An 11,338-nucleotide genomic window follows, 5' to 3' on the forward strand; every position below is an offset into this window, starting at 1 on the left:
TAGTTACTTTCGTACTTTTAGTTACTTTTGTACTTTTTAGTTACTTTCGTACTTTTAGTTACTTTTGTACTTTTAGTTACTTTTTAGTTACTTTCGTACTTTTAGTTACTTTTGTACTTTTAGTTACTTTCGTACTTTTAGTTACGTTACTTTACGTTACGTGACGTAAGGTAACGTAATGGACCGTAATGAGCAATTAGCAGGCAATCGCGTGACGGAGGCAGGAAGTGAAGCGTTTGTCCTTGCCGCAGTGCGCAAAACGCATGCAATGCAGAGACGTGCGCTTGGTCATTGATCGCTCTCTCCACTAACCGCAACAGGCTTCAAAATGCCTGTGCTCGGGCCCGTTAGTGCTACAACGTAGCCCTAGTTTTATTTTTGTTCTGTGTTGGTTTATTCCCATGTATTTTGTAAATTTGTAACCAAGTTATTATTATTAACTAGTTTTATTATTATTATTATTAGTAGTAGTATTATTAAATGTTGAGTACTGAATGAATTTGATGCATGAGCTGCTATAATTATATTTTTCATTATAAAACATTTATTGTTGAACTGTTTGGTCCTGTTATAAATCCTCCTCCTCTCATGCTCTGCAGGGAAGCGGATGTGGCGCTACACAGGCAGCGGTCTGGACCCTGGCTTCCCCAAGAAGAGCAGTGAGCTGGGGCTGCCCCGCCACCCGGACTGTGCCTTCTTCTACGCACCTCTGGGTCACATGGTCCTCTTCAAGGGCTCCCGCTACTCTGTGCTCAACCTGCGTACCCTGCGCCAGGAGCCCTACTACCCCCGCAGGCTGGCGGACTGGACTGGGGTGCCACAGGGGACCAATGGGGCGTTGACGCGTCCGGGTGGGCGCCTCTATCTGTTCAGGGAGCAGCGCTTCTGGAGGTTTGACCCGGTCAAGGTGCGAGTCACCAGGGAGGGTCAGTGGGCTCAGGACCTGAGCTGGACTGGCTGCAGCAACACGCCTCAGAGCAATAACATTCTTTGACCAGCAGGTGGAGCTGTAAGCTTGAGATAAAGTGCAATTTGTTGATGTATACTGTAAAAATACAAAAAGGTGGTACTGTTTTTGGTGTCTAAAACCCACATTGAGTTTATATGTTGTAGGAGCCTGGCTCAAAAGGTCATATCTCAAAGGGTAGGCGTTGATTTGTATATTTTGAAGCACATACACTATTTACACTGCCGAGAATTATTATTACTGTATATGGATGTGCAATTATAGCTTTTTAATACAGTTTAGGCAATAGGACTGTGCATGCAGATCAACAACTGTTGTATGTGGGGACATTACACAGACACTTCATCCTTTAAATCCATACGTTTTCCACCTGTAGTATTTACACACTGATAGAGAAACTAACAGACCTGTGCTTAAACCATCTTGTCCAGTGTCACTAACATATGTAAGAAATTGTAGAAATAATTCACTCAAGCCTGTGATTGTGTGCATGATGATGAATTCATTATATAAGTGTAGGTAAGTGTAGGAGAACACGTAGTTGAGTCAAGTGTGATGGCAGGTAGACATAAATATTATCACAAAGCTGACAACAGTTTCTATCATAGACTTAAAGATGGACGACCTGTCTCCGCCTCTTCCCGCTATCCAGAAATGAAGCCAAAATATCCCGGATACGAATGCCACCATCTTGCGCCAAGGACGTGATTTGAAGCCAGTCTGTGCAGTAGCGTTTGGGGGTGGAGCCACGTCAGCGAAGTCCCTCTTATGTCAATCATGACGTTTCAAATCATTTTTCTTGAATAACTAATTAAAACAAAACTTATTAGAGACTTGAACACTTGAACTAACACCAGTGTGATCAGAACCACCTAAAATGGAACAAACCATCTAACTAAAGTTATTTGACTTTTTAGTTTGGTCCATGTACCATCTGCTATAATCGAAGAGGCAGGATATATGACCTCTACTGCAGCCAGCCACCGGGTGGCGACCCAGACAGTTTGGCTTCACTTTTGGGAGGCGTCGTCCATCTTTATATTCAGTCTATGGTTTCAACAGTGTGATGCTTAAAGGAGATGAGAATTTTGTCCAAAACATCCAGCATTCAAAGTCCAACCTTTTGATACGTGATTTCTAAACCACTGCACTATAAATGTAGATCACCAACTAACTCACTGTACCCACAGCTACTGAATTCTAAAAAAAACTGTTACATTATTACTGATTCTTTAACCTTTCCATCACATGGCAACATCTGTTTCTTTATAATTTAACAACATGAAGCCATTTTCTTTAACTGCCTTTTATTCTTGGTCCAAAATAATTTCTCTGCATCACTGAACATTTGAGACTCTGAACATTGTCACAGTTGATTCTTCCTTACTCAGCATTCTTCTCTTTTTCCAGTAAAACCCATTAACTGTAAACAAATTCACATGTTGGAGCTGCCCTGCACATCCACTGTCATATATCATATTGACCAGTAGCAGCTCATACTGTACAATATTCACTCATATGCATTTGATTCAGACACTGGCCACAATCCACAGATTAAGTCAACAGGGAAAGTTTTAACATAATGTGTGTAGGAGACTAAACCAAAGTAGAGAGAAATTATTTAACTTCCCCCCCAGACCTAATAGAATGTAATCTTTAATTAGACTAGTCTCTAAACAGCATTAATCACTGCAATGATGCTGTGCACTGTGCAAAGTGTTTGTGTCTTCTGCTGCCATCTGTTGTGTGTGTGCGATCAGTCCAATACTTGCATCTTAAGTTTTCACTTAGGATAAACTCTGCTGATCCCTCCGTTTACTGCAGACTTACAGTAATTAACATTTCTCAGGCTTCAGGCTGAGCACACATTTCAGACACCTTACATAATAATGGTTAATATCAAAATGTTCTTTTGTCTGGTCATTTAAAAATCCCTGTCAGCAGTGGGCGGAGGAAAACATTATAATCTGTGAAAATTAAATGTACTTCCCAACAATAATTTGGCCCATCATGTCTACTTTACAACACAAATACGAGAACAATGATCATTTGATGTGCATTTAAACAAATGCAATGAAAAGCCACTGGGTTAAAGGTAAAAGGTAAAGTTCTGTTCTGTGACAGACTGACAGTGCTGCAGTGTGAAGAGTAATCAGATTAAATCCGATTTCTAATCCTCATCAACAAAGAGCTCCTACACAATAAAATCATTATCTGTTTTAAAGGTAATCTAAAAATAAAAAATTGCCTATCTGAGAAATGTCACAAAGAACTAAACTGGCATTACAACGCTGACGGTAACACATTCAAAACATAACCTTCATGTTAACTATTCACCGGGCTACATGTTAGAGCAATAGCTGCACAGATCGTTTGTATGATCTACATAAAAGTAATTTGGACAATTAACAATCTTCAACAAGGTAAAATATAAGGTAATAAGATATTTAACAGTCTTATTACCTTTATAGCACTCATCTTGTTACTGTACATGTGGGACGAGTCAAACCATTTAAAGAGTTTATACATAAAGACTCTGGAGTGGAAAGATACTCGTGCAGCTGAACTTTGGTTTCCAGAACACGACATGTCCTCCTGTTAAACTTCAGATCCTCTTCTCATCTTCTCCATGTGATATGTTTGTAATAGCACTGTGATTATTAGCACAGCATGTGGCACAGGGGCAGGAGTTTAGATGAAGAACTCATCTACTGGCTCCTCATTGTTTGTGCGTGCTGATAGCAGTGCAGCAGTAGTCCTATTCTCAACCACAGGCCCTTTGAAGGGACTCTGTCCTACTTCGCCAGTCCTGCTGTTACAACCCTCCCTGCCTCCATTTGTAAAACCAGCAGAGCCCCTCGTCCTGGAGGGGCCCCGAGGCAGTGTGAGTGTCTGTGGCAGACACTCCCTCAACTCCCTGGCAAGACTCTCGACAGCGGAAGCCCCAACGGCTGCAGGTCTGTCCGAGTGAAAAGTCATTAAAAGGTCTACGGAGGCGGAGCGAGTGATGGTTTTGACCGTCGCATCAGAGCAAGGTGAGATGGGAACTCCCGTGTCTACGTTGGTCTCTGGCTCCTCCTCGTCCTCTTCCAGGAGAAGATGGGAGAGCGAGTGGGTGATGGAGGGGCGCTGAGGAGAGTCAGGTTGATTGGAGGAGGAGGGCGGGGCGGGGCTGCTGTGCTGGGATGAGTAACAGGAGCTGCCTGGAGGGGTGCTGCAGCAACTACCTGATCCCAGGCTCTCTGCTCCACCTCCTCCTCCTCCATGATGCTTGTCCAGGAGAGGCCTGTGACCTAAGAGCAGCCAGACACAACAAGCAGCATCATCATAAATGCAATGTGCTCCAATGTAATTTAACATCTGTAAGTATTGTGTGTGGTCTCTTTGAGTTGTGTCAATTCAAGTTGGCGGTAGAAAAAAGGTTTCCTCGAATTAAATATGTGTGTGGTATGTTTTAATTAAAATAAATGAAACATTTTTAATATCATCTGATTTCTGTAGTGAATTACAAGATGACTCAACAGCTCCCTAACTATTGCGGAGATGAGATGAGTCTTGAGCAGGAAAAAGTTACATAACCTCACTGCAGACGACTGACCCACTTTAACTGCATGGCAGTGACGCTAAATGGCTAATTTAACCACTTGGCTTGAAACTCCCCATCATTATCATTTCAAACATTAAGAGTTTAAACTTCCAAATGTTCCACGTCTCAATCATTTTGTCCCGTTATGATTCCAGTCTTTCATTCAGCAGCCTCCCACATAAAGATGATCTCCTCATACACTGGCTGACTGTGAAATTAAGGAACATAAGTTGAAAAAAATCATTATATTTAACTCTGTGGCCTCTGGGAGCCACAGACTGACTCAGAGCTTTGGTAATTTAGAGACTTGTCTCGGCACCAGTGATAGTGTCGTCTCCAGCTGGCTCATGCCTCAGGCTCCTGGATTTATGACAAGAAAGTACCAACTAAAGCTCGGCTCAGACTACAGGAAGTTTGGGCTGATTTACTCCAGATTCCACCCCCCGAGAATCAGGAGGAGGAACCTACCGATGTTCGGCCGAGATGATCAGAGAGTGACGGGTTACTGAGCCATTCTTAAACATCCCCAACTGCCTGCAGAATCATCAAGGCTGTGCCAATAATTATCAAACATGTTAAGGATATTTATTCTATACAATGCAATATTTAGGATTTAAAATCTGGATAATTACATCAGTCTATCATGAGCCGAGTACAACAGCCAATGAGAGACAGAGAGACTGGAGCAGCTGACAGTGCTGCCAAGCAACAGTACACATTCCAAGGCGAACATCAGCTAGCATGCTACTGTTGACAGAAATAACTGACAGTTAAAATCTCACCTGAATAGATAACCTGTGTGGACCGCGTCTGTCTGACTGTCTAGTTTTCTCCTTTTGTTAGTTAACATTACAGCAAATAGTCGCTCTACGCCACTCTCTGTTTTGTTTACATCTGCTTTCCCATGAGGTCACATGAGAGACGCGAGGAGCCATTGTTTTCTTATCTTGTTGTGTGGCCATGTTTAAGAGAGAAGAACATTTTCAGAAAATTCTACTAATGTTCGTGATGCAACCCGATTTCAAATCAGTTTTTTTTAATCTCCTGTAGTCTGAGCCCAGCTTAATATACTCAGCAGATTTAACACCCTGTAGATGGAGCAGAGTAGAGCGTCTTCACCCCACAAACCCTTTGGTTTCTTGTGTTCTTACCTTGCCTGTGCGTTTGCCAGGGCAGGGGGGTGGTGAGGCTGCAGGGCGACAGGCTGTGGCCCTGTGTCGAGCTCCTGAGCTGGATTCCCCGAGGGGATACGCTGGGGCAGGTCGGGGGGAAAGCACAGGTCAGAGGTCGCTGAGGCTGAGCTGGCATTTTCACCTGCATCACAGGAAGACAGGCGGAGAGGGATTATGATTTACACCCGGACTAGAGATTAAAGCACGTTAATTGACTTTGACAGCATTAACATACAACATATGGCTTTCTGACAGCTTTGAGATTATTCTGTGAAAGACACTAACCACATGCCTCAGTTATTTCACTATCAATGGGAGAATGTATTTTCCCTTTTCTGTTGAATTGATTCTGCTTTATCTAATGGGGTTGTTCACAAAAGTTGATTTTAATACCAGTTGAAAGTTAGATATGATTTATTTTGGGACGTCAACTCCAACATCACTGGATATTCTGTGGTGTGAATAGCATGAATTCGGCTCAAATGTATAATATGTACAATATGTAACTTTGGCATCATGAAGCAGCGTGGGATCATGGGAGTTGCCGATGAAAATCACCTGAACACGAATCATGTTCACAGATGAGGTCATGTATTTAAGTTTTATTCACTTAACGCTGCAAACAACAATTAATAAACGTCCATTACGAATGAACAATACAAACAGTGGAAGGAAAAAAACTGCTGACTGGCTAACTGGCTAGCAGCGTCACGTGTAATTTGCACCAGAAGTTATAGTGGCAACGGACAAAGCCACATGTAAAGTGGATATGAGAGTCGTCTCATCAAGTTGAAGTAATGTCAAATTAAAGCTAAATCTAACATTGGTACCAATCAAAAAGTTTTGAGGTACAGTACCAGAGAAAGAAAATAATATTTACATATTCTGAGTTTCCACTTTATGTCCACAATTATATCTGCAGGTTGAAATGAGTGATGTGGCTTCACTTACCTGGAAAAGAACCTTGTTGCCATCTAGGTCTTCAGTTTGCCAGCGTGTGTTGCTGATGGGTGTGCAGGGGTTAGGCAGCAGTGGGACCAGCTGTCCAATTTCATCCACACTGAACTGCAGCACGGCGGAGATGCACGGCTCCACCCGCACCCCCGGTGACAACTGCTTTAACGCCAGCTGCAGGCACAACCCTGGCTCTGTGTGAAGAGGAGGGATGAGAGCAACCGGCAAAAATAGACAATAGACACAACAAAACTGGAGGAGGTGTTCAGGGACACATATTACTGTTTAAATGTCAGAGTTTATATATCTAGAGATTTGTCTTACTTTTTAAATACACAAACTCTGAAGGTGGCCTAATTTGATTCCATTCTGTTTTATGTTGATTTGAGAAGTTGTAAAATGTACATGTTTTGTCATCAATATTATTCGATAATTATTCTGCAAACAAGTAGCTAGAAATTGCAAAAAAAAAGATTTTAGCTGTGTCTCAATTCAGGGGCCGCATCCTCTGATTCTGCATTTGAATGCGTCACAGTGGTGTGACTAGGCTGTCCCGTTTTCGTCCCGCTGACAAATGCAGCCGACAAGCGCATCCTTCCGTCCCCGAGAAACGAAGGCTTCCACAGGTCAACCTTTCCCAGGGTTAATTCTTCCTCAATGACGAACAGTTTCTTCGAAGACATAATGGTGCCGGAAGCGACAGGACATCTGGTGCTTAAGTATCATACTTCAACTCAACAGCTAACAGTACACATGTTAAAAAACCAAGAGGCATTAAAGCTTTCTCTTCACGTCCCACTACAGCTCTGTTGCTAGACGACAGCAGGGTTGAACGAGTTGGTGATGACGATCATGGAAATCCTTAGTAGACCAGACTATCTCATTTTGGTTTGGCCTTCGCTGCCTACACAGCCCATAAAGACCAAATCCGTCATGGGACGCATCGGCCACGTCCTCTGAAGTGAGGGCCCTGATTCGGGACGCAGCTTGTGTTTCACTTTAAGGTCTGTTTCTTTACCTGTTACAATAAAGAGAAGCTCACTCTCAAGACTTAACAATAAAACATGGGTTTCTGATTTTCATTAGGGAATAAGCACCGCAAAAGACGAACTTGTAGATTTACCTGTGTGGAGCGTGAACCAGCAGAAGCCGGCCTTCTGCTCCTCTGCCTGCCGCTGCAGCACTGTCTCGTACAGCCGCACAGCGTCCTCATAGTTGTCATATCCACTGTACAGTGTCACACGCAGTATTTCTCCCCCGCAGTGCACCGGTCGAACCCCCCACACAGGCATCCCCGCACCCAAACTATAGAAGTCTCTGCTGGGCAGGAGGTAGGGCTGTAGCAGGGCGTTGGCGGGGGAGCTGGTGGAGGTGATGTGAATCCCCCCGGTTCGGTTGCCGCAGCTCTCTGTGTGATGGTACTGCCACGGAGGCCTTTGGAAGAAGTCCAGCACTTTGAGGATTCGCTCCTCGCCGTAGGCCTCATGGAGGAAGAAAGTGATGGCCATGGACGGGTAGCCTGGAACAGTTTGGGCAAAGTTTTATTCTCAATCAACCTTAAATAAAAACAGATGCAATTCAGGCATGGGAAGCTTATTGTGGGATGGCATGTTTACACCATGCATGCTGTATTCAGTTCAAAGTTCCACACTTAAGGGAAAGTTTAGTCTGTAAACATGTCGCATTTACACACATGGAAATTAAAAAAATTTCTGTTTCCCGAGGAAAAAACACAGAGGACGTGCAATTAGATTCAATGTACAAGCATCAGGGCTTTGCATCCCTGCAACTGAAAGACCTGCGAGCTGAGAGAATAGAAACCACTCAGGGGATCCTCACCTGCCACGGGACAGAGGCGGGTGTAACTTCTGAATGGTGCGGCCCTCTCTGACACATGGAAGATGCGGAGGCTTGGGCAGAGCCAGCGCAGCAGGCGGTCCAGTGTGTGCTGCAGCAGCAGAGAGTCTCCGGGGTTGGCTAGAAGATGCAAATTCATTAGCAGGAGCTGCTGCTGCCGCTGTGGCCTGACCCGCCTGGTCGTGAGCTCAACTGTAACACACACACACACACAAAAATGCAAATGTTAAAAACCAGGTAGCGAAGGAGTTTTAGCAGAAGACATAACAAAAGTTAGTTGAAGGGGCACTGATTTTAATAATTGTTCTAATTGTATTGAAAGCATTGTACTAATTTTACACATAAAGATCAGTTTTCCTGTCATGGGGAATATGACAAGAAAGAAGAAACCCTCTTTTATGGTTTCATTGGTACGGTCACATTAGACACATTCAAGAATGTGTTTTATATTTTAGTTTGATATTCAGTTGCTTCAGGTGGAGTCCTCACTTCATCGCTCATCTTTGTTCAACTTTTACTAATCAGTTAAAACAACACTGTGTTTGGAAATAGATTCTTCATTATTCTAGTGTGGTTTATCACCTCTTTCAGGCCCATTAATAAAACTACACATTCTAGCCTTACTCTCCAAGACTGTTTTCGGTGATCTCTCTGCAAACCATCTGTTCATTACCCACATTGGAGGTGACGGCAAATATTTTTCGGGGCTGAAAGTGGAGCAGCTACATCGAAAAGAGGGATAATGTGACTGTACCTGAAGAAAATGAATCATGTATTCAGGATAACCTCAGCTCGGGCTAAGAGACATTTTTAACATTAAGACTGTCTGTGCCACATCCACAAACTGACAGGTGGTATACAAGTGTCCCATGTCTGAACACTCAGATGAGCGCATACCTATGCCGAGGCCCAACAGTCCCCTTAAATGAAATCAAGCTGCACCATATTACACCACAAGGTCGCTAAAAATGCCTGATTTTCATCAAGATCTATGAATTCTTCCCTGGGAAATCTGTGAAAATGTAAAAAAAAGAATTCCTGGATCCACTCCAAAAATAGATGGATTCTTCTCTGACCATGGCACATCGGGTTTCGTGGAAATCCCTCGTGTAGTTTTTGCTTTTTCCAACTAACAGACAAACCAACGCTAATGAAAACATTACCTCCTTGATGAAGGTAGAAATCCCAACACACAGTGAACTTAGCCCACAGTTGATAAGCTGCATAACACTTCATTGATGTGGTACCCAGAGCTGTGGTTATCCCACAATTCACTGTGGTCTACTGGGCCACATGGCCAGTTGTTGTGTATGTTGTGTGCACTTTAGACTTTAGGACAAATCATTGATTGAATTTAAAAAGGACCGTTGGGCCATGGTGGAGGCATGGGCTCTACCGAGTGAGATAGGTATTGAATTGCATTGTGGGAAGTGTAGGATGTGGGGTTTTGGTAACATGAGTTCTTAGAAATCAGTTTTGGACCATTTATATTTTACATTTTGTTTGTAGTGGGTGCCCAGACTTGGTGAGGGTATAACAGTGAATGAGAGCGGAGATGGAACTTACTGGCAGATGACGACATCCCGCTGCAGTCTGATCTGAACGGGACACAAAATGAGAAGCACATGAGAGATGAGCTCACAGACACGTTTGGCTGCAGGAAAGAATCTGTCTCCATCTTGTGGCGCCTGCCCCCTTTGCCTGCGGTCACCATGACAACACATCTGTTGTTGGCTAACGTCAGCGTAAGAACTAATTTATGAGAAAACAACATAAAAGAGAGGAGCGGCAACAAGACACTGCAGCGAAGTGGTGAAAAGTTAGAGGAGGAAGTTGCGCTGCTGGTTTAAAACATGACTTCTCCTCGTGTTTCTTTCTTAGGATGAATTAATTTCCATTGTGGGCGAGATAAAACAGCGTTAGCTAGCATTAGCCTCGGAGCTAACGGTTGTTGACTCACTCACTCGTCAGTCTCAGCTCCGGAGTCCACGTTCTCATCGTCGGCTTCTCCTCAGCACCGCGGCTCCTCGGAGCATCGCCCGGTTCACACCCTCACATGCGGCGGAGGGATCCGGGCGCAAAGTTCAGGCGGAGTCCCGAGCAGCAGTCCGGGCTGAGAGTGAAAAGCATCCTGGCTGATGTCTCTCCGCAGGCTGCTAATGCTAAAGCTAACACTGCTGCTGATGATGAAAAGAAAAAGGAACTCTGTGCTGGGACGCTGACGTCACCAGGCAACCGTACACCGTGGAGTTAAGAATGAGGCGAAGTTCAGCTCTGTGAGAAATAAACAGTCAAACAAACCGAACCTGGTGCAACATGTCCAGCACCAGCTCCTGGGCTGAATGTGGGCGAAAGGGAGCAGCAGCTACTTTACATCTAAATCCGCCTATAATAATAACATGGAGCAGATGGCAGGCGTCTAACGACATGAGGACAAAGGGGAGCAGACGGAGCAGGACGATTTACCAGTGCAGAGTGGAGCCTGTCCATTAAACACTGGGGTCGTTAAGAGCATTAAACACTCATCCACTGCTCCATGTTACAGAAGCACACCACGCTCTGACAAGAGATAATAAAGTGTATCAAGATAAAAAAGTATATCAAGAAAAAAAGTATGTAAAGATAATTAAAAATCTGTATATCAAGATAAAAAAAAGTATATCAAGATATATAAAATTATGTAAAGATTATAAAAAAAAGTATGTAAAGATAATAAAAAAATGTACATCAAGATGAAAAAGTATATCAAGATAATAAAGTTTATCAAGAATTTCAAAAAAGTATGTAAAGATAATTAAAAAA

At 43.4% G+C, this 11,338-nt stretch overlaps 2 protein-coding genes across 2 annotated transcripts in view; one reads left to right on the top strand and one right to left on the bottom strand.

The window, feature by feature from the left end:
- Positions 1-3,230, top strand: part of mmp28 (matrix metallopeptidase 28) — a 22,686-nt gene extending 19,456 nt beyond the window's left edge. The window contains exon 8 of the mRNA XM_034604477.1: positions 600-3,230. Coding sequence (XP_034460368.1) covers positions 600-994 — 395 coding nt within the window. The 3' untranslated portion in view covers positions 995-3,230. The remainder of the gene's footprint in view (positions 1-599) is intronic.
- On the bottom strand, positions 1,073-10,777 carry LOC117772902 (protein FAM124B). The gene is given in 8 exon segments (XM_034604476.1): positions 1,073-4,260; positions 5,705-5,867; positions 6,677-6,873; positions 7,803-8,198; positions 8,519-8,728; positions 10,103-10,134; positions 10,501-10,547; positions 10,549-10,777. Coding segments are annotated over 8 exon segments (1,671 nt in total). The 5' UTR covers positions 10,573-10,777; the 3' UTR covers positions 1,073-3,658.
- Positions 10,778-11,338: the final 561 nt, after the last annotated feature.

Source organism: Hippoglossus hippoglossus, chromosome 13 (genome assembly GCF_009819705.1).
Source record: "Hippoglossus hippoglossus isolate fHipHip1 chromosome 13, fHipHip1.pri, whole genome shotgun sequence".
Lineage (NCBI taxonomy): Eukaryota > Metazoa > Chordata > Actinopteri > Pleuronectiformes > Pleuronectidae > Hippoglossus > Hippoglossus hippoglossus.